The 27,625-nt window shown below is 42.6% G+C and overlaps 1 protein-coding gene across 1 annotated transcript in view; it reads left to right on the top strand.

The window, feature by feature from the left end:
* The window catches only part of ATRNL1 (attractin like 1), a 494,725-nt gene that overhangs the window by 298,528 nt on the left and 168,572 nt on the right, over window positions 1–27,625 (top strand). The window contains exon 27 of the mRNA XM_080912593.1: window positions 12,691–12,798. Within this exon, the coding sequence (XP_080768719.1) occupies window positions 12,691–12,798 (108 nt within the window). The remainder of the gene's footprint in view (window positions 1–12,690; window positions 12,799–27,625) is intronic.

The following is a 27,625-nucleotide window of genomic DNA, read 5'->3' as shown; positions in this document are numbered from 1 at the left end:
TGATTCTACCAATGTCAACAGATAGGGCTTTAAATCCACATTGTAATTGAAATTATGTTAAGTGACCATCACAAGGTTTCTATAGGTTGCTTAGAGTGCCTGAGGACCTGGGTTCAACCCTCCACCTTGAGAGCTAGAAATGACATGAAGATATAGGGGTGAGGTGTTAGGGAGGAGGTGCTGGAAGGTGGGAGTGCCTGAGGTAGAGGTGTGGGGCATCTGGGAGGAGGTGGGGGATGGGAGAAAGGAGGAGGGATATCAGAGAGGAGGTGGGGGATGGAAGGAAGGAGGAGGGATATCAGAGAGGAGGTGGGGGATGGAAGGAAGGAGGAGGGATATCAGAGAGGAGGTGGGGGATGGAAGGAAGGAGGAGGGATATCAGAGAGGAAGTGGGGTGTGAGCAGGAAGGGGATTGACTGCAAGGCTGCTGTGTGTTCCAAGCAGGTGGCTTTTGTTTCCTGAGGTTGCTCTGAAAGCTCGGTTGCTAGCTTTGGAGACTGAGTAACCCCTGCAGAAGCAGCACAGGAGACAGTTCCATCTGCTGCCCTGCCTCCACCTTTCACAGGTGCCCAGGAAAAATCTCCACCATCCTTTGCTAGTGTGGGGAAAGTTGAATGACAGAATCAAGAATCACCTCGTACATCAACTCCAGGAGCAGCAACTGGTACTTAATAGATCATCCATGATACGTTTGATTAATGAATCATTGTAGGAACAAATGTGGACACATTCATCATCAAAGGAGAGACTTTGACTTGAGAAGAGGAAGGAAGCAAATTCTGATCTCGCTTCTAGTGTCATTTCATCAGTATTGTCCGTTACAATGAAATCCAGGCCACGGAGAATGCTGTCTGCAGCCATCCCTTAGGAGGCTCTTGAGGAAGCAGGAACTGAAGGACTTTTCTTCTTGCTACATAGGCAGACAGACATGCACAGGAACACCATCTACATAATCAGAGTTTTACATGGGAAATTAGCCTCACTCTTAATGAAAGGACACATTATTTATTTTGATGGATGGTTCACACTCTGGCTTTCTTTGTGAATGAAATCTGTACACACACAGTAAAGAAAATGTAGAAGCTGGGTGTGCTAGAACGTGTCAGAGGACAAAATTCCTGGTTCTTTTAAAACTCATTCTTTTCTAATCTACTTGGAAGCATAATGAGAGATGTCTGCAAACCAAGTCAAATTCCAAAGAACCAGAGGTAACTTCTGGAGATGCTGGAGTTGCCCGTTTGACAGGATCTGGAGTCTCAGCGGGGCACCGTGTGTATTAGGCCATGGCCATGACTGTAAAGGAGAGGGCTGCACTGTTTCCAGGGCTGGACCCTGAACTGAATAAAAAGGAGATGTGGGGTGATGCTGAGCCCAAGCATCTTCCTCTTTTTCCTCTTCCTCTTTTTCCTCCTCCTCTCCTCCTTCTTTCTTCTTCCTCTTCTTCTAAAAAAATTGTTTTATTGAATTTTTTTACTTAAATTTCAAATGTTATCCCTTTTCTGTTTTCCCCTCTAGAATCCCCTATTCCATTCCCCCTCCCCCTGCCTCTATGAGAGTGTTCCACCACCCACCCACTCCCTCCCATCTCTCTGCCCTGCCATTCCCCTACACTGGGGTATTGAACCTTCACAGGCCAAGGACATCTTCTCCCACTGATGCCCATCAAGGCCATCCTCTGCTACATATGTTGCTGGAAACATGGGTCTCTCCATGTGCACTCTTTGGTTGGTGGTTTAGTCTCTGGGAGCTCTGAGGGGTCTGGTTGGTTGATATTGTTGTTCTTCCCGTAGGGTTGCAAACCCCTTCAGCTCCTTCAGTCCTTTTACTAACTCCTCCATTGGGGACCCTGTGCTCAATCCAATGGTTGGTTGAAAGAATCCAACTCTGTGTTTCTCAGGCTCTTGCGGAGCCTCTCAGGAGACAGCTGTATCAGGCACCTCTCAGAATGTACTTCCTGACATCCAAAATATTGCCTGGGTTTGGTGGCTGCATATGTGGTGGATCCCTGCAGTCTCTGGATGGCATTTCCTTTAGTCTCTGCTCCAAACTTTTTCTCTGTATTTCCTCCTGTGGATATTTTGTTCCCCTTTTAAAGAAGGACTGAAGCATCCCCTCATTGGTCTTCCAACTTCTTGAGCTTCATGTAATCTGTGGATTGTATCTTGGGTATTCTAAGCTTTAGGGTTAATATCTACTTATCAGGGCGTGCATACCATGTATGTTTTTTTTGTTGTTGTTGTTGTTTGGTTTTTTGGTTTTTTGGTTTTTTGGTTTTTGTGATTGGGTTACCTCACTTAGAATGATATTTTCTAGTTTTTTCCATTTGCCTAAGAATTTCATAGAGTCATTGTTTTAATAGCCTAGTAGTACTCCATTGTGTAAATGTGCCACATTTTCTGTATCCATTCCTCAGTTGAAGGACATCTGAGTTTTTTCCAGCTTCTAACTATTACAAACAATGTTGCTATGAACATAGTGGAACATGTATCTCTGTTATATGTTGAAGCATCTTTTGGGTATATGCCCATGAGTGGTATAGTTGGGTCCTCGAGTATTACTCTGTCCAATTTTCTGAGGAACCACCAGACTGATGATTTCCAGAGTGGTCATACCAGCTTGTAAGCCCATCAACAATGGAGAAGTGTTTCTCTTTCTCCACATCCTCACTAGCATCAGCTGTCACCTGAGTTTTTGATCTTAGCCAGTCTGACTGCTGTGAGATGGAATCTCAGAGTTGTTTTGATTTGCATTTCCCAGATGACTAAGGATGTTGAACATTTCTTTAGGTGCTACTCAGCCATCTGATGTTCTTCAGTTCAGAATTTTTTGTCTAGCTCTGTCCCCCATTTTTAATAGGGTTATTTGATACCAGGTACCAACATTAAATCAGAATCATATAAACCACCTAAACTGTCCCATAACCTTTAATGGAATAGAAGCAGCCATCAAAAGTCTTCCAACCAAAAATAAAAGTCTAGGACCAGATGGATTTAGTGCAGAATTCTATCAAACCTTCAAAGAAGACCAAATTTTAATACTCTTCAAACTATTTTACAAAATAGAAACAAAAAGAACACTACCCAATTCGTTCTATGAAGCCACAATTATGCTCATACCTCAACCACACAACCACCTAACAAAGAAAGAGAACTTCAGACCAATCTCCCTTATGAACATCAATACAAAAATACCCAATAATATTCTCGCTAACCAAATCCAAGAACACATCAAAATGATTATCCATCATGATGAAGAAGCCTTCATCCCAGGGATGCAGGGATGGTTCAATATACAAAAAACCATCAGTGTAAACCACCATATATATACAAACATAAAGAAAAGAAACCACATTAGATACTGAGAAACCATTTGACAAAATTTAACACCCCTTCATTTAAAGGTCTTCGAAAGTTCAGGAATTCAAGGCTCATAACTAAACATAGTAAAAGCCATATACAGCAAACCAGTAGCCAACATCAAACTAGATGTAGAGAAACTTGAAGCAATTTCACTAAAATCAGGAACTAGACAAGGTTGGCCACTCTTCCCCTACCTATTCAATATAGTACTAGAAGTCCTAGACAGAGCAATTAGACAACAAAATGAGGTCAAGGAGATACAAATTGGAAAGGAAGAAGTCAAAATATCACTATTTGCAGATGATATGATAGTATACTTAAGTGACCCCAAAAATTCCACCAGGGAACATCTAAACTTGATAAACAACTTTATCAATGTGACTGGACATGGCTCAAACAAATCAGTACTTCTACTCAGAGGACAAACTGGCTGAGAAGGAAATTAGGGAAACAACACCATTCACAATAGTCACAAACAATATGAAATACCTTGGTGTGACTCTAACCAAGGAAGTGAAAGATCTGTATGACAAGAACATCCAGTTGCTGAAGAAAGAAATGGAAGATCTCAGAAGATTGAAAGATCTCCCATGCTCATGGACTGGCAGGATTAATATAGTAAAAATGACTATCTTGTCAAAAGCAATCTACAGATTCAATGCAATCCCCATCAAAATAAAAACTCAATTCTTCATAGAGTTAGAGCAAATTTGCAAATTTATTTGGAATAACGGAAAACCCAGGATAGCAGAAACTATTGTCAATAATAAAAGAACAGCTGGCAGAATCATGATCCCTGACCCCAAGCTGTCTTACAGATCAGTCATGATAAAACCTGCATGGTATTGGTACAAAGACTGGCAGGTAGATCAGCGGAACAGAATTGAAGACCCAGAAATGAACCCACACACACTTATGGTTACTTGATCTTTGACAAAGGAACTAAAACCATCCAGTGGAAAAAAAGACAGAATTTTCAACAAATTGTGCTGGTTCAACTGGAGGTCAGCGTGTAGAAGGCAAATCAGTCCATTCCTACCACCTTGTACAAAGTTCAAGTCCAAGTGGATCAAGGACCTCCATATTGATCCCGATACACTGAAACTAATAGAAGAGAAAGTGGGGAAGAGCCTCGAGCACATGGGCACAGGGGAAATTTTTCTGAACAGAACACCAATGGCTTATGCTCTAAGATCAAGAATCGACAAATAGGACCTCATAAAATTGCAAAGCTTCTGCAAGGCAAAGGACATTGTCAATAGGACAAAAACAACAGCTTGGGAAGAGATTTTTACCTACATCTGATAGAGGGCTAGTATCCCATAGATGCAGCCTCTGCTTTTTAAGTAGGTGCAGCTTGACAGACTTCCTGAGCTCACAACCCCACCACCGTTTCTTGATGGCAACAGAAAAGAAACTGAAGTAGCATTTTTGTTAATACCAAGTAAATGATCAGTGCTATCCAAATGGTACCAAAACTTCCAGTGTAACAGTTTTTACATTTATTTGGCATCGTAAGGTTTTTTCTTTTTTCTTTTTCTTGGGAGTAGATTTTCTCACAGGATACCTTCCGATTTCAGTTTTCCCTCGTGACTCCTCCACACCCTTCCAGTTCCTCTCCTTTTCTGTTTCTTATTAGAAACGAGCAGGTATCTAAGACATGACAATCAAACACAGTCAAATATAAGAGAAGGCAAAAAGCCATCCCGTCATATCTGGAATGAAAAGAGCCTCGGGAGGAGGGACAAGCATCAGAGACCCACACTTCGGGGACCCTGTAAACGCTCTAAGCTGAAAGCTGTGGTATGTGCGCTGAGGACCTGGTGCAGGCCCTGTGCTTACTGCCTCAGTCTCTCAGGTCCTGTGAGCCTTGCCAAGTTGATTCAGAGGACCCTGTCCTCCTGGTGTCCTCCATCCCCACCAGCTCTTTCAGTCTCTCCTCTTTTTCTGTGTGGTTCCCTGAGCTCTGAGAGGAGAGATTTGATGGATATATCCCATTTAGAGCTGTGTCATAAGGCCAGCCTCTGTCTCTGTCTCTCTCTGCCTGTCTTGCTGCTCTGCACCTGGTCCCATCTGCTGCCCACGCGAAGCCTCTCTGATGACTGAATGAGTGTAGCAAAATATCATTAGGAACCGTTTTATTGTTTTATTTTTGTTTGTTTTTTTTTTTTTTTTTTTTAAGACCAGCAGTGTTTGGTTTGACCCTCTTGGCCATCTAACCTCTGGTTCTTGACACCCAAGCAGTGATGGTTGTGGATTCCCTCTTGTGGACTGAGCCTTAAGTCCAATCAAACAGTGATTGACTGCTCCCATAAGTTCTGTGCCACCTTTGTCCTTGCATATTATGCATACAGGGCGGGTTTTATGGCTGGGTTGCTGTCCATGTATTTCTTTTAGTAACTTGCGGAGTACTTTCCTGTACCAAATAAATTAGAAAGTAGGGATGAGGGCTCCATATAGACACCATCTTAGTTTCTCCATGTTCAGTGAGTTGTGTAGGTGTCATCTTCAGCATTGGGGCCCAACTGTCATTTTGTAGAGAGCACCCTTTCGTCTTAGCGACAGCCTAGGTTGGTTGGGGATTTCCATGGGACCCCACTGGAAGCCTTGTTTGGTGATAAGAAATGTCCATTTGGGACTCCATACCCCCGCGATTAGAAGACCTCATTAGGATCACCTCCATATGGTTTACTAGGTTTACATTCCATTCCTCAAAGGCCCATCAAGTCCACCTGCCTCTCCTTGTATTCCCTCCCTCCTCCCTATCCCTCCTCCCCACCTGATCTTCCATTTTCAGTTTCATCTGCCCCAGTCCACCGATAAAATCTATTCTATTCCCCCACTCAGGGAGTTTCATGCGTCCCCTTAAACTTGAAGCTTGAGTTATAGTGCATTCACTTTGTGTCATGACCTCCTTAGCTCACACACATTCATGATTTTATGTTCACACTTCTGATGTGCTCTCATAGCATATCTGTATGTCTGCATGTATACCCTAGCTGACGTAAGTTCTTCTCTTTTTAGTTTGTTATGTTTGGGTAGTAGATGTAGAAACAAACCTTCCTTATTCTTCTCCTGTTTTTTTTTTTTTTATCTCATTAGCAAGCTCATGGTAGTAAAGGAGGCATACCCTGTTGTCTTAGTCAGGGTTTTACTGCTGTGAACAGACACCATGACCAAGGTGAGTCTTATAAAAGACAACATTTAATTGGGGCTGGCTTACAGGTTCAGAGGTTCAGCCCATTATCATCAAGGCAGGAACACTGCAGCCTCCAGGAATCTGAAAGCTGCTAGTGGAAAACTAACTTCCAGGCAGCTAGAATGAGGTTCTTAATGTACACACCCACAATGACACACCTACTCCAGCAGAGCCACACCTTCTAATAGTGCCACTCCTTGGGCAGAGCATATGCAAACCATCACAGGTGTACTGTTGTGTCTAAGGAATCTGCTTGGAAAATCTACACTCCGGTTATTGCCAAGAGAGGACAATACTTTTTGTCAAATAATAAAGATTGAGTTGATTAATTTTTAGACGGCAGTGAAATTGTTATATATAGCTTTACTAAAGTTAATGAGTCAGGCAACTGTCAGACATTTTCCCCAAAAATATATTAATAATAAGCATATCACCTAGTTTGAAGACAGCTGAAGCACAAAAAGAGTAATTCAAACAGACTGACTGAGGGTCGTTTGCAAAGACAGCCCCGTGAACACTGTCATCAGAGTCTAGACAACAGCTTCAGACTGGAAATGCACAAGCAGAGGGATGTGTGCAGAGGAGTGTGTGCAAAAGAATGTGTGCAGAGGGGTGTGTGCAGAGGGATGTGAGTAGAAGGATGTGTGCAGAGGGGTGTGTGCAGAGGGGTGTGTGTAGAGGGATGTGAGCAGAGGGGTGTGTGCAGAGGGGTGTGTGCAGAGGGGTATGTGTAGAGGGATGTGAGCAGAGGGGTGTGTGCAGAGGAATGCACGGGCTGAGATGGAGTCTGAGCCTTGGTTGCTGAAGACTGAGTGCTAGAGTGTGGTAGAGCACCCTTTTCCCCAATTCAGTGGAACCGAACGTCAGCATCACTGTCTGTCTGTCTGTCTGTCATTGTGGTAACACTGAGAGGACAGAATCACTGCCTTACTTGTGCTGTGTCATCCATGGTGAACACGTGCACACCAGTGTCCAGCACCATCCCACAGACTGATTACACTGAATACAGATGCTTTGTTCATCAGAATTGGCAAAGGCTAGACTAATATAAAATATTTTTATTACTTCCTTATCTTCTCAAAAATCTTAGAGATATCAATACATCGTGATGATTTTATAAGGTGTCTCCATGGTCTCTGCACTGCTGCAGGTAGGTAGGTGAGGGGCAACATGAAACTATGTGGATTTGAAATTCAGCCTTCAGAAATTCTCATTCAAAACAAACAATTCATCTATACATCATACTGCCAAAGGATGTGTCATCACATTAAATGATTAATCATAATTACAATTATTTTATTATAACTCACCCTTACCCACACTCATAGGAAGCAAATTTAGATGTTTTATTCTCAAATTCATTGTTTATTTAACAGATGAAATTGAATACTAAATAAGTGTTTTAAGGAATGGACATTTGTTAAAAATAGATGTTTGCCTCAAAGATGATTCTAGTAGAGGCAAGGAGAGACAATTATCGCTGTGCTGATGTAGTAAGTAGTTCCCATTGATGTGTTCCAGGCACGACTGGCCACATCTGGAATCCCAGCATACTTGGGAGGTTGAGGCAGGCGATGGTTGAGCTTTGGCTGCATAATGAATTTCTGGCCAGCCTGGCTTCAGAATATAAACCCTTCCTCAAAACACACACATAAGAGAGGGAGGGATGTAATTATTTATTTCTAACTCGCAGTAGAATAGATAGACTTTTGGCTGTGACAGGAAGCATGTCTCGGGAGGCCTGGCCCTCACAGGTAGGAGCTGTGAGGAGAGTTGGGGCACATTAGCTACAGTTTTGTTTCTTGCGTTGTGTGTTTTTCAAGTATAATATCCTAAAATTTATTATGGTCATGATCCCTGCAGTATTTGAAAAGCAGCTAGCAGGAACTGGAGGAACGGACTAGTGGTATTAGATAGAATCTTCCACCTACATGTACGTCTGATGGTGTCAGGGTAAAATGTTGTCAAAATTAGTTCTGGATTGTCACATTAATTTTTAATTCATGGTGTACTTTATAGAAAATATTCAATACTAAAGGAGTTATTTTGAACAAAGCAATGATCCAAAGACATGTATTTAATTTTTAAATGTTCTTAGCAGCAACATTTGTAGCAACCGTGATTATCATATACTATGATTGGTTTATTCTGTGGTTTTTATTGTTCTGCGCTGAGTAATTGGCAGGAGCAGATCATGTATAAAATACATACATCTGCTGTGAGTACTCCTATAGATGTGCAAATGCTGAAACGCCACACAAACCCAGACAACAGGAAATGAATTAAGAAAGTATTTTATATTTTCTCTTGGTTTTCTGGTTGGACTTTATCATTCTTAGTTCCAAATGGCAGAGAGCCGTTCCAAGTCTAGTTCAATAGTGACATTTCCAACTGTCTCATCATCAACGTTTGGTAAAAGGCAGACTAGAAGAGCCAAATGTGTCACCAGTGCTGAGGAACATGGGCTGCAGTAATTAGCGTGTCGTCTACAGCTAGAAAATTAGTGCTTCGAGTTCCGAGTGGTGACTGCAACTCCAACTGTCACCAAGCACTCAGGGCCAGCCAGGCTCTGGGTGGAGCTGTCTGTGGTCATCCTCTTCTGTCCTTAACTCTCCACCTGAAGATGACAGTCATTCCCATTGTATGCAGAGGAAGAACAAGTCGTTCAAAAGGCTAAACTGTTTGGTCCTTGTCCAGTCCAGTGTGAACAGGGAGACTGGGGTTGAGGACCGGCCCTCTGAGGGAGGCTTAGCACCCATCACCCAGGCTCCACAGATGAGAAGCATCAAGAATTAGTGAGGCCTGAGCCCTACGGTTAGAGTCAAACAGCTAAGACTGGAGACAGCTGCTGGGTAGAGCCTCTCAGAGGGCTGCTACACTGGGCTCCTGTCTGCAAGCACAGCATAGCATCATTAATAGTGTGAGTAGTTAGTGCCTGCGCATGGGATGGGTCTCAACATGGGCAGGTTAGCCATTCCTTCAGACTCCACTCCATCTTTGTCTCTGTAATTCTTTTCGACAGGAGGAGTTTGGGTCAAAAGTTTGTAAGTGGTTTGGTGTCCCATCCCTCCACTGGGGGTTCTGTCTGACTACTGAAGGTGGTCTTTTCAGGTTAGGCATTTCAGCTAAGGTCACCTGCATTGACTCCAGGGAGCCTCCCAAATCCTGGGTCTCTGGAACTTCTTAGAGAATCCCTCTACCCTCTACCTCCTCCCCCCCCCCCCAGCAGATGCATATTTCCATTCCTCCTGGCCCTCTGGGATTCTCTCCTGTCTCTCCCCATGCTTGACCCCTCCAGTCCCCTTACCCTGCGCTCATCCACCCAGGCCCTCCCTCCCTCTGCTTCCCATGACTATTTTGTTCCCCCTTCTAAGTGGGATTCGGGTAACCTCTTTTGGGCGTTCCTTCTTGTCTAACTGCTTTGGGTTGGTGGTGTGTTATCATGGGTGGCCTGTACTTTTTGGCTAACGCAGCTGACTGAAACAGATGCAGATTCCCACAGATAAACACTGGACAGAGGTCAGGGACCCTGTGGAAGAGTTAGGGGAAGGACTGAAGACTCTCAAGAGATGGCAGCCCCACAGGAAGAACAGCAGTGTCAACCTACCTGGAGCCCTGGGAGCTCCCCAAGACTGTGTCACCAACCAGAGAGCATGCACAGGCTGGTCTGAGGCCCAGGGCATGTATGTGGTAAAGGGCTGCCATGTCTGACCTCAGTGTGAGAGGATAGGCCTAATCCTGCAAAGACTTGATGCCCAAGAAGGGGGAGATAGAGGGAGGATGCCCTGTCAGTAGTTAAGGGAAGGGGTTGGGGGAGGAACTTTTCGAGGCAGGTACCAGGAGGTGGCAACATTTAGGATGTTAATTAATTAATTAATTAATTAATTAATTAATTAAGGATCTGGGTGAAAAAAAAGGCAGGAGAGGTTTTTGAAAACTTAAGTTGCCAGCACAGTTGTGCATGTTCCTTATGCTGACAAAATGGAGCAAGTAAGGCATCCAGCCACTAACTGGCAAGGACAGTTGTTGAGGACAATGTTGAGAACCTTGGGGAAGATAACTTCAGTGTCATCTTCATGGTTCCTTTGCAGCATCAAGCCAAAGCAGAGTGTGTCCTGACAACTCAGGTTTCTGTCCCTGGCGTGGCAGCCAGTACCTCCGGTTGTCTCTTAACAAGACCTTCAGCCCCACTCTGTAGCCTAAGATAAATTCATTCAGTTCTTTAAAAGCAATTAAACTGAAAGCCCACAGAACAAATCTGAGTCTTAAAAAAGGCTTTGCACTTCACAAATAAAACACACAAAACTGGACACGTGTCAGTGGCAGATTTTCTTTCCATGTGCGTACCGGCGTCACCGAGATGCAATACACGTTGGGAAACTGGGTCTTGACCAGAGAAGTGCACTCGGAGTGCTTATCTAAGCAGAAACAATTTGTGGCCATGAATATTAATTATAGACCCTTGAGGTCCAACAGAGGGAGGGTGAGAAAACAGCTTTCATCGTTTAAAATCACTGTCAGGGGCAGTATCATGTATAAGCCAAAGGGAGACAGGCAAATGGAAGAGAGTATGAATCCTAGATGGTACTGTTTGAACACTTCCGTGAATTTACATTTCCTCGGGGCTTCTTATGTATTACTGTCGGAAGAGCAGATGGCACAGCTATATTGGTGGGTGTGCAAGTTGGCTTGTGTCTACCAAGAACATACAAGTACATACTACCTTCTGCCTTTCCTATGGCTCCCAGGGAAATGGCACTGTGTTCCCACGCCCCATAGATGCGCTCAGCCACTCTTAAGAGGAGAGGTACAAGCCACGGTCTATTTATTAGCAGTCACACTTAATAACGTCACTGGAGTGAGGGATCTCTCATTTCTATACCTGTATTTATGGTGAATTCATTGCTCAAACAAAAATATAAGTTAATATTAAATTATTACTCATTAACAGTTTCTTCAGTCCATGTAATATCTTCAGGTAGATGCTCAATTAATAATAAGGAAACAAAGCCTCGAATCCTGTCTATGCCCCATGTCATATGTGTCATTTCGCAAATGCTAAATAATGGATTGTTTCCTTATTGTGTTCCTTCCTCATCTGCACGGGGTTTTTATGAATGATGCATCGAAGGCCTTCAGCCATTTACTTTCTGTGCCTGGTAGTTAATGTTTCCAACTAATGCCCAAGAATCTTGAAGATCTCCATAAATAATGAAGCCATTCATTGTGTTCAAGGATGCTGCCTTCCCCACTAATGGGATTTTTCTCTTGTTTGAAAGAGTGTTTAATTGCAGTGCCTGTCCTCTTTAATATTTAATAATAATTTTATTAGCTGTATAGGATGAGAGGGACAAGATCTGTGGTGTCTGGTGCTGGTCATCAATTTTTTTTCTTATCATGATTTAATGAATATTATAATTACAAGGAAAGGCAGGAATATGAATTAGCTTAGCAGCTGTTTGGGACTTGCTAGCCTAGTGGGCAAACCCAGGAAGGGCACAAACGCCCTTTGGTGGAGGTGTGGAGACCCTCACAAAGACTTCCCTGTATTTCAGCAGTCATTCCTCTCTTCCAATGATAGACTCAAGCTTTGGGTAAAGTTGTCAAGATGCTCAGCAGAGCCCCTGCTGGTCCCACAGCAGCAGACGGGATGTTCACAACTTACCAAAATTCGACTTAGCAGATGTACCCTCCTTGTTCCCTCTGCGTGAAGTTTGAAAACTTTCATTTTCATCCGTTAAACAGTTTTGTTAATATGTTCCTTTCTGTTAAGACAAAGAAATGCCTGGGTTATTTTGAGTGGGAGTCTGGCCATAACTCCTGTCACAATAGCACGTTTTGTTGAAGTAGCACCTTGCACCTGAGGTTTTCTCAGTGCTTTTGAGTACATTTTGTCAAGCCTATGGATGGAGCTCAGGAAAAAGGTTATCTGTAAGACCAAACATTTCAAGCATCATTGAAGTTGAACCAGGGCCTGGGGAGAAGATAATTTTTGTTCTTAGCTTTTAGATGTATATGTCTATGAAACGATTGCTAAGTTTTTGATGCCATTTATTCAGAACTGAAACCAGATATTGTTGCATTTAATGTGCTTTGAAGCCTGTTTTAAAACATCATTTTTAACCCCTCTAGCAACTGCTTCGAGAACGACAGCAGATGGCCAGCCGTCCCTTCGCTTCTGTGGATGTAGCCCTGGAAGTAGGAGCTGAACAGACAGACTTTCTGCGAGGGCCATTAGAGGTAGGAACGGTGGTTCTGATGGGACCCTCGTGACCTCCATATTTATATTGCCTTTCTGATCTGCATCTGCTTTTGACGCCACCCAGTCTGATTATCCAGGGCTGACAAGAGTCAGCCGCATATGCTGTGGTGCTTTCAAGGCACAAAGATTTAACGGTAAAGTACCAGCTACAAGGAAGGCCACTGGAGAATCTATTAGCCCAGGCAAGAGTGACAGACGGCTCACCTGGCAGCCTCTGCCTGACAGGTAGGAGCTGGAGGAAGTCGAGGAATAGTTATGATGGGAATTTTCTGACTCCATCTTTAGTCCCCAGGGGTTCTTGTGGCCACTCACTTAACATTTCATGTCCATCTTCCTTCCTGAAGTTTTACTGCAAAGGGCGTGTGGGGATGAGTTGCGCGTTAATCACACAGTTCAGCCTTTAGACTTGAGTGTCAACCATACTGGGTGTTTCGTGGGGAGAGTTGACGAACCTGCTACTTTGTTGCATGTGTGGAATAGGCCAGCAGGGCAGAGAGTGTTGGCAGCATTTGCATTTAATGCTGGACTCTGGTAAAGTGGGAAATCAGCCTCCCAAAGAAAAATTCAGACTGTGAGGGATGACCTTCCGAAGCTGTCCGAGGCCTTCAGACTTAATCGTATGCTTATCAGTTTATTCATGGTGTACACAATATTACACGGGAGCATAAAACACCCTACAACTGACATATTTTATCCTCTTTTTTTAATCACTAGATCCCCTTTCCCCAAGGAAAGTAAAGAGTACAAAACTAGAATAATTCCAAAATCTAGGTTCAAATATATCTGGGTTTGTCTGTAGAGATTTTGTTATTGTTGGACCTTAAACCTAAAGTAATCTCATGAATGAAATGAAAAACACTAGAAGTTTTTAATGGGCTGAAACGTGTGTGTGTGTGTGTGTGTGTGTGTGTGTGTGAAATGTATGTGTGTATGTGATATGTCTGTGTATGCTGTATGTGTGCATGTGTATGAATGTATGTATCTGTGTGATATGTGTAATGTCTGTGAGTTGTGTTGTGATATGTGTATGTATGATGTGTGTGAGAGTATGTGTATGTGCATGTATGTGTATGTGATACATATTGTGTAATGTGTCTGAGTGTATGTTGTGTGTGTGAGTATGCATGTGTGTATATGTGATATGTGTGTGTGTAATGTGTCTGAGTGTATGATGTGTTTGTGTGTGATATGTATGTATTATATGTGTGATATATGTGTGTGATATGTGTTTGATGTGTGTAAGTGTGCATGTGTGTGAGAGAGTGTGTGTATGTGCATGTGGGGAGGGAGAAGTCAGGGTGCTGCTTCTGTATACTTGACTCCTTTCCTGTTCTAGGTCCCACATTGCCTTGGAAGGTTAGAGCTGTAGCAGGGTGAGTTGGCCTCTTGCGTTGCCAGGAGAGAATCCAAAGGGCAGGGTGTGTGAATGAATGCACAGCAACTGCTCTGACTTCACTCTGTTCTGTTTTAATAATGCTATTCCAAAGCCTGCAAACAGGCAGGAAGTCTAGACTGTGACTAAGCCTCTGTACTCTGCAGTTCCATGTTCACATCATGGGAGAAATCAGTGTCAGGACATGTGTCCATAGGTCATGCAGAAGGGATCCTGGAAGGGAACACAGGGACAAGCGAGTGTCAGGCTGTGCAGCCTCCCACAGGCTTGTCTCTGGCTCCTTGGCGGCAGGATGTCACTGTGGTGCCAGGTGCACTGTGCTGAGCACATCATTCGTCTTCTGCGGGTTTCCCCCAAATATTTCTTTCATCTACATTTTTATATTTCTTAACTTTAAATTGTATTCTGTAGAATTTAAAACATGTGTGACTTTATGTCATTGATTTATACTCCTGGTTTGTGTTCTTAGTTGAGATTTTCCTGGTAGGCCCTCTGTCACCTAGATCACAATTCCTCCGTGCTCTTGTCTCACTGTGAAACAACTTGTTGGTGTTTATTCTTCAACACGCTCCAAGACTGTGTTTTCAGACACACACACACACACACACACAGAGAGAGAGAGAGAGAGAGAGAGAGAGAGATTCCTATTGACTCATTTCCTCTATTCTGAGTACTGTGTGTTTTTCGTCTCTATTTCTCTCTCTATCTAGTACTTGCCAATGATCCCACCTGTAATTCTAACCCTTGTTAGTACATAAAAAGCTCATCTCAAACAAAATTAATACAGTCATTGATGTGATACTCACTTTCTGGTTCCAAATGTTAAACTCACCCGAAATTTTGATACAGGTGTCACAAATGAATTTCCTTTTCATAGCATCTTTAAGTAACAGCAAACAGATTACTCTTCCAGTGTGTTTCTGATTGCTCCACAAGTCACAGAAGAGAAGCAGTGAGTCGATGTCATTGCCAAGTCAGCAGTTGTGGTGCAGAGAAGTGAATGCTCGGGAGAGGGGTTGTCTCGTGCCTGGCTGTGAGAGGGCCCTGCCTATCTATGCTCAGCTCTAGAGTCATCCTACAGTGTCTGGACCAGGACCAGACCACTGTCCTGCTCCCCTGATGCTGGTGAAGCATCAGTAAGCTCAGGTTTCCATTTCTTCCTCCTAGTAGCCCCCTCTCTTACCTGCTTCCTTCATGATCTCGAAGGCATTGAAGGAGTTGCTGAAAGTGTCTCTGAGGCTCAGGAGTTTCCCTTCCTCGTCCACGTGATGTCTATAGTTAAGGTCGGGGAGATGAGACTGCTCCACTCCCTGTGCTCCTCAAGAACACTGGTGCAGTGTACCCTGCAGCCTCTGTTACACCAACAGTGCACACATGCTTTTCTTCCTTGCTGCATTCTCTAAATAAGCTGCATGTCCTTCCGTTTTTTTTTATGCCATTTCTCGTCAGAAAATTTAACTTAAAAGTAGCGAAAAGAAAAATAATTACAAGCTAACTCCCATTCAGCGAAGTCTATTTTACCTGGGGCTGGGTTCTAATTATAGAAGTGTAGAATCTTTAAAGCCTATGGACCTATACTTCATAAAATACACAGTGCTTGAAGTATATACTGTTGTTTTTAGTATCAATATTGAATCGCATAATCCTTTCCCAGATTAACTTAGAGTTTTTAATCTGCGCTCACCTACACTTCCCTCCAGACTCGGCAACTGCTAGTCGATTTCAGTGTGAGACTGTATAAACAGAATCATAATACAGGTTTTCTGATTACCATATTTTGCTTACACTTTGGGAATCCACGTATACTGTCAACCACTAGTGCCTGGTTCTGTTTTGTTGCAGAGCGGTCTTACTCTGTGCACAGGTGCTGTACTTTTGGCTGTCTAAGATAAATTTGCTGTGCAGTTGAGGCTGGAGCTGTGCAGTTGAGGCTGGAGCATTCCGTCCTTCTGCTTCTGCTTCCTGGCTGCCGGGAGTACAGGCGTGCACCACCATGTCCAGCCGCTTGACATTCCTAATAAAGGTCCTCTACTGGGAGACATGTGGACAGTTTCTACTTAGGGACTGTCATAAGTAGTGTGTAAAATAGAGTTTATATCTGCTAAGCTCAAGATTGGAATCACTGGACATTGAAGTTTTTATAAACTGTTTAAAAGACTCTGTGTGAGTGTCTAAGAAATTATTGACCATCTGACTTACGTCTGTTTCTATGGGGCTGCCATACTGTCTTGAGTATTGTAGCCCTGTAGTATGTTTGGAAGCGGGAAGACAAGTCCTCCAACTCTGCTCTTTATGGAAATTACGGGGCTGGAGAGATGGTTCATTGATTAAAACCACTGACTCTTCTTCCAAAGGTCCTGAATCCAATTCTCAGCAACCACATGGTGGCTCACAACCATCTGCAGTGGGATCCAGTGCCCTCTTCTGGTGTGTCTGAAGACAGTAACAGTGCACTCACATACATCCAATGAAAATTACCTTGGCTCTTCTTCTCCTTGAAATCCCATGTGATTTTTTAGATCAGGTTTTATTTTCTCCTGAGAAACATTGTCATTCAGTAGACATTTTTAGAGCCTAAATTGTTTGTTTGCTCTTCCTGTTAAAAGTAAACCTCCGAGTTCCAGCTCAGCAGCTCAGCGCTAATTCTTTCCTTTGGTATCCTTTGGAAAACAAGAGGTAGATGTAGAGTTTTTAAATTACATTTTACTTCCTGTTGCTCTGCAGCTAATTTGCCTGATACTATTTTAAAGTTTCCTAGCTGTGGTTTATTTACCATTACTGCAACATACTGAAAACTGTTTCAAATCCTCCCACCCCCACTTTTTAAGAATATATATATATAACAGCATGATGTGGCTTATTGATTAGCTTTCACAGCTAATTTTGACACCTGGGGCCATTCTGGATTCACATTAAATGTTTTATATAAATCTGAAAATTAAAGCTTTAAAGTTCCTATGATTGGTTTAAAGTTCAGTATTAAAATCTAATACAATGCCATAGGTCATCAGGCTGTTAGTGTTATACAAAAATTATTGACTAATCATAATGCAGTTAGTTAAACAATGGATTTGTCTTAAATTAAATGTGGCTACTGTGTGCATTGTTGAGATCCACACCTGCATGTTCAGGAAAATATAAGGCAGAGGATGTTAGGTAAAGTCAGAGATGGTTTATCTCATATACATTGGCTATCTGTGTGCGCCTCTGTTCACACCTGTGGGTAGTGTGCACAGCTGCTCACACCTTGGGTAGTGTGCACTGATACTCACGGCTGTGGGTTGCTGCACTCCTGTTCACCAGCCTACAGCTCTATGAAGTAAATGTTCTCATACATTCTATTTGAATACTGAATCTTTTTTGGACTTTAGTAGTTAAAAAGCCTTTTGATCAAAAGACAAAATATTTTCTATAAATAACCACTCCAAATTAATGATTAGTACATTTGAATCATAGGCTTATGTTATCTGGAAATTGAATGCCTACTATCCATATCTAACAAATGCTTCTAGACTATGAATTTACCTATCAACACAATCTGTGGGCTGATTCTACAGATAATGGGTTATTTGGTGGTAGCTGTTTGGTAGGTGGAATAATATATTTTTTTTTTTATTTTTCTTCCACATGTTGGCAAGTAATTGTGACTCCTGATATTTAAAAAGTTCTTACGACTGTATATGTCCAATGATATCAGTTATATCATTGGAACTTTTAAAGATAAATTCAATTTGGAAAGTTGCTGTTCAGTACCTCTCTTAGAGCTTAAGATGGTTGTTTGCTTTTCCCTGTTAGAGTAAATGTCTGAGTTGAGTCTCAGCAGGTACAGGCTGATTTCTCCCTTTGATGTCCTTTAGAAAACAAGAAATGTTAGAGTGATTATTCAGTGGATTTTGTGGAATGCTTCGTCTGTGCCAGGTACTGTCTGAGGACTTGAGGAAATTGGGAATTCAATAAAGAACCTGCCCTTATGGAGCCCGTATTCTAGGAAAATGTGAGTCTTTTAATAAGGCAGTGGCAGCGTGCACAATGCAAAAAGGAAAGGCAGGTTGAAGCAGCATGGGGCTTGGCATCTCTGCAGGTGGAAGAGGCACTGGGCTAGTGACCATAGGAGCAGGAGAAAGGTGAGCAAGACTTGGAGACGTTAATGTAACTGGTGTGATCTGGCAAGGACTGTTGAGGTAACAATGTAACTGGTGTGATCAGGCAAGGACTGTTGAGGTAACAGGGTAACTGGTGTGATCCAGCAAGAACTGTTGAGGTAACAGTGTAACTGGTGTGACATGGCAAGGACTGTTGAGGTAACAGTGTAACTGGTGTGACATTGCAAGGACTGTTGAGGTGACTGTAACTGGTGTGACATGGCAAGGACTGTTGAGGTAACAGTGTAAGTGGTGTGACATTGCAAGGACTGTTGAGGTGACAGTGTAACTGGTGTGATCTGGCAAGGACTGTTGAGGTAACAGTGTAACTGGTGTGACATTGCAAGGACTGTTGAGGTAACAGTGTAACTGGTGTGACATTGCAAGGACTGTTGAGGTAACAGTGTAACTGGTGTGATCCGGCAAGGACTGGTACCACGAAGAGAACACTCAGGCAGCATGCCTAGCAAGCCTTAGCAGGAGGAGGAATCCAGAGGAGGCAGAGGACCATGTGTCCTGTACACCATTTAAAGATGTTGCTGCTGCAAGGAACGAGAAGCCGGTAATCATGCCAGAGTCAAGTTCGCAGGGAAGCAGGCCACAGAGTGTCACACACTGTGCTTAGGTGGGAGTTGACAGGTTGTGCTGTCTCAGGTTACCAACTGAAGGGTGCTCCTTTGCAGCCTGCAGAAGCTTCAGGTGAGGAAATGGCTTTGGGCTATTTATTAGGAGCCTGAGGTGCAGAGCAGCTCTGCCCTGCTAAGGTGAGGACGGGCCTAGCGGAGTTCTTGGGAGACTTAGCACCTCAGGCACCATCTGGTGGCAAGGCCAGGGTGGTGGCATAGCAGGCTGTGCAGTGTGGTCAATCCTCGGCAAAGGAGTCATCATGAGTGCGATGGCCCAGCGGAAAAGCTCCAGGGAACCATGTTGGGTCCCCGGCGCCTGCGGCTGCTGCTCCCCTTAGCCACGCTCATACATAACTCAGTACTCGGCTCTCTTAAGTAAATGCCAGAAACCACGGGAAAGTGCCTGGGATCATTAATAGCTTGGTTTTGCTTCTTTCTTTCTTTCTTTCTCTCCTTTTATTTTTCTTGTTCATTTTCCTGTTTTTGTAGAGTTAGTGTCACAGTAGAAATGCAATATTGTGTCATAAACAAGTAATTCACAGTTAATAGATGAAATGGTGATTATGTCAAAAATATAATTTCCCCATTAACTTGTTTTTTAATTAATTTGTTGCATATCTGTGGGTGTTTTGCCTACTTGAATGGCTGCACCACATACCTGCTTAGTGACTAGGGCACCAGGAAAGGGTATTAAATCCCCTGGAACTGGAGTCACAGAGGGTTGTGAGCAGCTAAGCCATCTCCCCAGCTCCCTATTCATTTTTTGAGTGCTATGCCGTGGGTAGAAGTGACCAGTCTGGTCACATTATATGGATCCTTAAGTATCTTTGACAGTCTCTCTAGGATGACTTCCTTTCTTTTGTTTTGAATTTTAATTGTTTTAGCCAGTCTTACCCTTATTATAACACTGGCAAACTAGAATTCACTTTAATGATACTAGTGACCAACCTTAAAGAATATGTTGTCTAATTTATAAGTGATGTTGAATTATTCCTCATACATAGTTATATAAGCCTTCCCATAATTGTGTGTATATTACTTTAACAAGGAAAATAATAAAAGTAACAAGGAAATGAAAGTGTGCAATCTGGGCTCTTTCTTACTAAAGTTGACTTCACATATGTTCAGCGCTCAACGTATTACTGCTTATTCAAAGTTAGTGTTTCCAACCACACTTTTTAGGAGGCAGAGTCTGCTGACTCCTAGTATTATCTGAGCCTGTGTCCTTTCACACAATGAGCAACTCACCTCTTGAGGGCCGTCAGTGTTTGTTCTCAAAGATTAGTACTTAGGTATCTACTAACCCTGCTTAGAGGGCAGTCTGGATAGTGTGTGTGTGTGTGTGTGTGTGTGTGTGTGTGTGTGTGTGTGTATGCATATATTCATATGTGTGGTATACGTATATGTATATGTATACGTATATTGCCAAGGCAAGAAACCTGCCTTTGATCTTCTCAGGCCATAGAAAAGAGTGAAATATTTATTTGAGTTTAAAATGGAATTTTTAAATTTTATTCATATACTGTCCCAATATCATTTAAAAGCCTTAGGCTAGTCTTATTATTACAAAGAACCCCCAGTAGACTATTAGAACTGAAATCTAAATTCATTAAAGTTACAGAATATGAAGTAAGTATACAAAATTAAGTAATACCTCTGAGTACCAATACTGAAGTGTTGAAAACCAAATAAGGACAAAAAGGACATTCCTACTAACAATAGGCGATACCCAGGGACACATTTAACTAAGGAAACACAAGAACTGTACAGTGAAAGTCAGAGAACACTAGTGGAAAGAAAGAGACATAAACATGGAAAAACCCACTCTGTAGAAAAAACATTGCTAAACATCTCCACACTATACAAAGCGATTTACACATTCAATGAAGTGTAAATCGAAGTGTAAGTCGCTTCCCACCAAAGTCCTAACTGTATCGTCTTGGAGGAATAAAACAGACAGCTGAAGACATATATGGAAGTTCTACAATTAGTCCAATATATAAATGAAGGTTGAGCATCCGCCAAAGCTGTAGGCACCACAGTTGACCTTACACCATACATAGGGTAATGAAGACGTGGTGTCGTCTTCCAGGCCTACATAATCCAGTGCCATAACCAAGAGCAGACAGATAATCCATGTATCTAGACTCTGCTTTCTAGACTGTGCTGTTCTTTTGGTTTCATGACAACCACATGTTGGAAGCAGAACCATGATCTAGTAAATGGTTCTTGAAAAACTAGACCCTTAAAATCTGCAAAGGAATGAAATTTGCCCGTGTCACTAACCCTCGCTACAGATGGACCACAGGCTTCTTTCTCATGCCTGTTGCTTGTCCCCGCGGTGAGCAGCCTTGTTCCCTGTGGCTCTCCACCCTGTACTCCTGCAGACACGCTCTGCACTCTCTGGAAGCAAGAGGCAAAGTGTGGTGTGGGCAGCGGGTCAGGGCTGTCTGTCACGGTGAGGGGGAGCAGATGAACACGCACTCTTGCTGATTAGCCCAGCCAGCGCAGCCCCGGTCTCTGCACTTGGCTCTTGCTCTCTGTGACTTCCTTGATTGACAAGGGCTTTCCCATGTGCTAGAAATCGTACTTTTCACGTCAGAAAACAGTGACGGGGTCACCCAGGAGGAGAACGAATGAGGAGCATTAATTCAAGGTGACAAAGGGATGTCTGCACAATACGCGGATGTCATGAAGAAGTCGTGCACAGAGCATTCTGTTGTCTCGTAATCATTTTCACACTATGGTGAGAACTGGGAAAAGCAGCCTGGGTTACATAGCATTGGGAATTGGCAGGCTGAAAAAAATCAAGCTAATGAAAGATTTTAGAACAATAGTGTCAGATCCTCTTGATAGGTGGCTGGTAGGTGGAAGGTTGAGAGTGTAGACAACTGTTTGAGAGTGTAGACAACTGTCTCAGGCTAACAGTGTGGTCATGGAAAGAGAATTCACTTACTAACCCGCTGTGTATTGTGTCCTTCCTCATACCAGCGACTAGGGATGCAGAAACCAGAGTAGATTCTCAGTCCCTACTGTTCTCAACAGCTCATTGAGCAATATAGGAGGACACAAGCGTGGACCTTCCTGCTTGGACCTATGTCCTAGTCTGCTTTCTGTTGCTATGACGGTGCACCCCATGACCAGAAGCAGTGGGAAAGAAGGAGCACGTTGATGTGCCTGTGCTTCCGCATTATGGTCCATCACTTAGGGAAACCGAGGTAGGAACCTGGAAGCAGAAACTGAAGGAAAGACCATGGGCGAGTTCTGCTTACTGGTTTGCTCAACATATACCTACCTCCCAAGAGCAACTGCCCAGTGTTGCCACCACCTCAATCATTAAGACTGGCCCTGTCACCTCAATCATTAAGAAAAAGAGAAAAATCATAGACATACCCAAAGACATGCCCACAGATATGCCCACAGATATACCCACAGATATTTCCACAGACATGCCCACAGACATGCCCACAGATATGTCCACAGACATGTCCACAGACATGCCCACAGACATGTCCACAGACATGCCCACAGACATGCCCACAGACATGCCCACAGATATACCCACAGACATGCCCACAGATATGTCCACAGACAATGGGATGGAAGCAGCTCCAGTTTCTTGTCTCAGGTAATTCTGTTTAGCTTGTGTGGAGTTGAGAAAGAAACTCACCATCATGCCTTATCAGTTAGGCATTCTGGTGTTCTAAGAGGCTCAGGTTTTATGTCTTCCTTAACACGTTGAGTATATACACATTAGTATGTAGAAGATATACTTTATATGTCTGATGTGTACTCCGTGAGTAGATGTGGGTGGAGCTGGGTGTGAGTGAACTTAAGACGACTTTGTCACAGCAGCCACTCTTTCGAACTTGCGGAGCAATTGCACATGTGACTTCTCAGGTCTTATTCTGAATAAGACTAACATCTGTGCTTTTTAGGAAATCGGGCATTTTTAGAAAGCATCTTTGCAAATAAGCTAGTTTTGCTTATATAGTAAAGTCCTAGCAGTTTCAGGTAACAAAAAAAAAAAAAAATCTTATTTCAAAATAAGATGTGTGATAGCCATGATTTTTGGAAAATCAGGAATCTTCAAAAAGTATCTTTGCAAAATAGGCTCATTTTGCTTATATACTAAATTCCTAGTGGCTTCGCATGACGTTTTATTTAAAGCATGCTAAATTCTGATGCCTTCGATTTATCAATGGTAATCATTTAAAAATATGTATGTGGTAAAATATCCATGGCATCCCAGGCGTCAAGAAGCGGGCTCTGACCCAGCTGGCGTCCTGCAGAATCTCGGCATCTCCTCCGGGAGAGACATGAGCTGCCTCCCTCCCTTCACTGCTGCCACTCAGTTCCCTCGTACTCGCTGTCACCGCATCCTCCACACCGTCATAAATGACGCGTGTGATGGCAAACTGGGACACTAAAACCCAAGAGTATTTGTTCAGTAAATAATGTTTAACTTTGGCATAATTATGAATAAATGGAATTATGAAAAATATAAGCTCTTTCTACCACATTTGATGAGCAGAGAACCTAGTCTTTCAGTGTACTGAATGAGGTCTGCATCTGTGTATACATTAATATATATGGTGGATACACAGTTACACACACATACACAGCTGTATGTACAGTCCTCAACTATGACAAAAAGTGTAATTTTTACACTAATGATTTTCCTATGTATCCTTGATTTATCAAGACAATATTGTCACAACAGCACTTATTAGTCATTAAACAGGACTAATTCAGTCATTTGACTAGAAAGGTGGTTGTGAACATGCCTACATTCCATCTGTTGTACAAATGTGCACAGCCTCCTAGTGACCAGTCCAATCCAGAGAAAAGGGTTCTTATTGCTGTAGACACTCCGTGCCTTCCTCCTGCTCCAGGGCTGTGGTACTCACTCAGCTGACGAGCATCTTTGGAGTTTATTCTGTATAAACAAGAGAATGTCGAAGCATGTATTATGTATTTTGTTTATAGCCGCTTTCACTCTGTGTGGAGCTTCCAGTGTGTTTCACTCACGGAACTAACTTCTTGCCTCTGTCGCTTCTTCCCTTGCTGATATCTGTCACCAAAATTTGTCCAATTACCAGGTTATAAAAATGAATATTTTTTCTGATCTGTAACTAATATAAATAAAGCTGCCAGTAATGTTTGCACAGTCATCTTTCCACAGAAACAAGTTTTATCTATCTCTCTTGACTAAAAACATGTCAGTGTTTCTGGGTTACATGTTAAAAGTATTTAAACGTTTTCCAAAGAATATTTGTGTCCCTGTCAGTGGCTTGTGAATCTGCATGCTCCCCAGCACCAGGCGTTGTTGATAATTGTATTCTTCTGATACAACAAGGAGAGTTTAGCTGTTGCTCTTGTGTTTGAGGAGACCATTAATTACTACTTTCCAAAAAAGGCAGTAGTCAGACATATTGCAATACAAATCCACACAGTTTTAAATTTTCCCTAGACATGTACATGAATATTAATCAATATATATATATATATATAGATACATACATACATACAGGTAGATAGATATAGGTACAGATATGAGCTAAAGCAGAGAGGTAGCATCACCATGTTTGCCTTATAACAGCAAACATCAAAGCATTCAGTGCGCCAAAGCATACGAGCACAGAGATCTGCTGTTGATTTGGCTCACAGTTTGGGAGAGTCAGTCTGTGGTCTGGGCAGATGTCACTGAGTTAGGTCTCTGGTGACAGCAGTGGGTAGCAGCACATCTTTCTGTTAACAAGTGACCCCAACAGGAAGAGAGAGAGGAAGGCATGGGCCCTGATCTGCCTTCTGTAGAAAGCTCACAAGGTCACATGGGAGCCTTATGAGGCTTCTGATGAGCAAGCTTTACTGACAGAGTTTGTCCCTCTGTGACCAAAGGTCCCAAGTCTTAAGGACACTCACAATGCAAAGTGTAACAGTAATAGTAAGAGACATCATATATGTGCCTATTTTTGTAAAACTCAGCAATGTACAAAACAATTAACTTTATAAAATAAATAAATGAGTTTTTTAGCTGCCTATTAGACTAGAAATAACCCCATTTATAAAGAAATAAAATATTAATATTATAAATTAATTCTTCAATTAAAAATTAGCATGCATGGAAATGGAGAAATGAATTGTATCACTGTTTCCACAAGTCCAGACTCTCGGCCAGTCTTGTCATCGGTTTACCATATTAAAGTATTGAAAATAATTATTTTTAAATATTTTAGGGGTAAACATGTAATTTCTAGTTCTCTAGGATTTCCGTGGCCTTTCTGTCTACAAGTGAAATATTTGTTATGTTTACTGTTCCCAGCATCCTCTGGGTGTACAGTGGAAAATCCCAACACTTGAACAGGAGTCAGTACTCTATAAGGAAGAACAGACTTTGTATGTGGCTTCATTAACAGCGCTGTGTAGACACTGAACTATGGTCTGGCTGATTGGAAGTTGCCATTTACTAATAGAAGACATTTGGCTTTTTTTTTTATTTACTGTATTTTTTAAAATAGCACATTGAAGAGTACATTCTTAATTCTTATTACAATACTGATCTATTTTTTTTTTCTCACCAGGAAGCTCAACTCAAGTGCAGAACCAGTTTTAATTAAGAATAAAAAAAAACAAACAAGGAACTTCATTAGGAATTCTGATCCTTTTGCTACCACAACCAGAGAGTCCGTAAGCCGTGTGTGATGAGTAGGATGTGAGAGATGTTGGCCACATCAGGGGTTGCTTCTAATTGGCAGAGTAACCTTGACACATTTCAGTCCAACTCCAAGTATCTGCTTTATTATATCCCAGACAGTATCCATTACCCAGGATGTAGGGCTAAATTAACTTTAATGTTGCACTCTGCACAAGACATTCCATAGCTAGCAATAACATTAACATAATGCTGTTAAAATAAGAATTTCAATTATAAGGCAGATGAGACTGGGAAGAACATGACAGCCCTAATGAGCAGCAGGGTGGGCCCTGGCTATGACACAGCGTATACTTAGAGTCAAAGAGAAACAACACACAGCCGTAGGCCTTTCCTGGTGCCTTGTCGGCCTCTCCCAATAACAGCGTTGGGTTCAGATTCATTTCTGTGCATTCTCCCAGGCTGCTGCTAGGATGAGGGTCCTGTCTTCTCCCGTTTGCTGCTGGAACACCTTTTATGGGCTGTGTGTGCTGCTCCCGTGAGGAGGCTTACTTCCCTACTCTGCTCATCGCCCCTTTGTTAAGAAAGGGAATCATCAAGTTTGCCCATTGTCTTAGTCAGGGTTTCTATTCCTGCACAAACATCATGACCAAGAAGCAAGTTGGGGAGGAAAGTGTTTGTTCAGCTCACACTTCCACATTGCTGTTCATCACCAGAGGAAGTCAGGACTGGAACTCAAGCAGGTCAGGAAGCAGGAGCTGATGCAGAGGCCATGGAGGGATGTCACTTTCCGGCTTGCTTCCCCTGACTTGCTCAGCCTGCTTTCTTATAGAACCCAGGTCTACCAGCCCAGGGATGGCTCCACCCACAGTGGGCTGGGCCTTCCCCCTTGATCACTAGTTGAGAAAATGCCTTACAGCTGGATCTCATGGAGGCATTTCCTCAAGTGAGGTTCCTTTCTCTGTGATAACTCCAGCTTGTGTCAGGTTAACACAAAACCCGCCAGTATATCCATTGTAAAGGGAAAACTAGGTCAGGAGCTTTAGGGTTTTAGTTGAAGGACTAGTGAGTACTTATCCTGAGAATTGGTTTTTACTAAGGCAAGAGTGTAGTTAATATGATGCAGCTGTTCAGCGCTCTTTGTGCTTGCAGCATGCCTGCCTTTGTTTTTATTTACAGATCATGTACATATACATCCTATACATGTACATCATATATACATATACATACATACAAACATATATGTATACACACATACACACACACACACACACACACACACACACACATCTGAACTCCTAGAGCCAAGACTTCACAGGAACAAAAGATTGCTACCCAGAGCGTCTCCGTTCATTGAGGTGGCTGTAACAGGGGCCCTTAGGTCGGATGGCTTGTAAACACAAAATTACTTCCTTCCCTTTTTGGAACGTGGTAAAGATGAGAACAAGTCAATTGGGTGTCTGCTTGATTCATAAATGATGCCTTTGTCTGTGTCCTATTCTCATGTGACCAGAAGAACAACCCTGTGTCTCTTTTTGTGAAGACACTAGTCATCTTCCTGAGGCCTTGCTTCTAATAAGCTAAGCTGTTGATGACAGTGAAGTTTCAAAATAGGAAATTTCATGAAACAAAAACCTTCACGGCACAACTAAAGCTTTCTGTTAGTTGTTGACATGGAGTTACTCACTCCTATGAGATCCCTGTGCTGTTCTCCCCTCTTAAGGCCTGAGTTCTGTACAGGGTAGTTCACAACCGTTTTCTGACATGAATTCATACACACATTGGTACACACACATGCACACATGTGAACGTGCACACGTGTATGTGTGCACACACATGCATACACACATACTCAGACCACACATGCATGCACACATAGACACATACTCATACATGCACACATACACATGTACAACACACACACACACACACACACACACACACACACACAGGCAGAGGTCACTGAATCCTTCCTTGCAAACCCTGCTG

The sequence above is a fragment of the Micromys minutus genome, assembly GCF_963924665.1.
Source record: "Micromys minutus genome assembly, chromosome: 2".
Classification (NCBI taxonomy): Eukaryota; Metazoa; Chordata; class Mammalia; order Rodentia; family Muridae; genus Micromys; species Micromys minutus.
The sequence above is the reverse complement of the archived record's forward strand: the minus strand, read 5'-3'. Positions and strand labels throughout refer to the sequence as shown.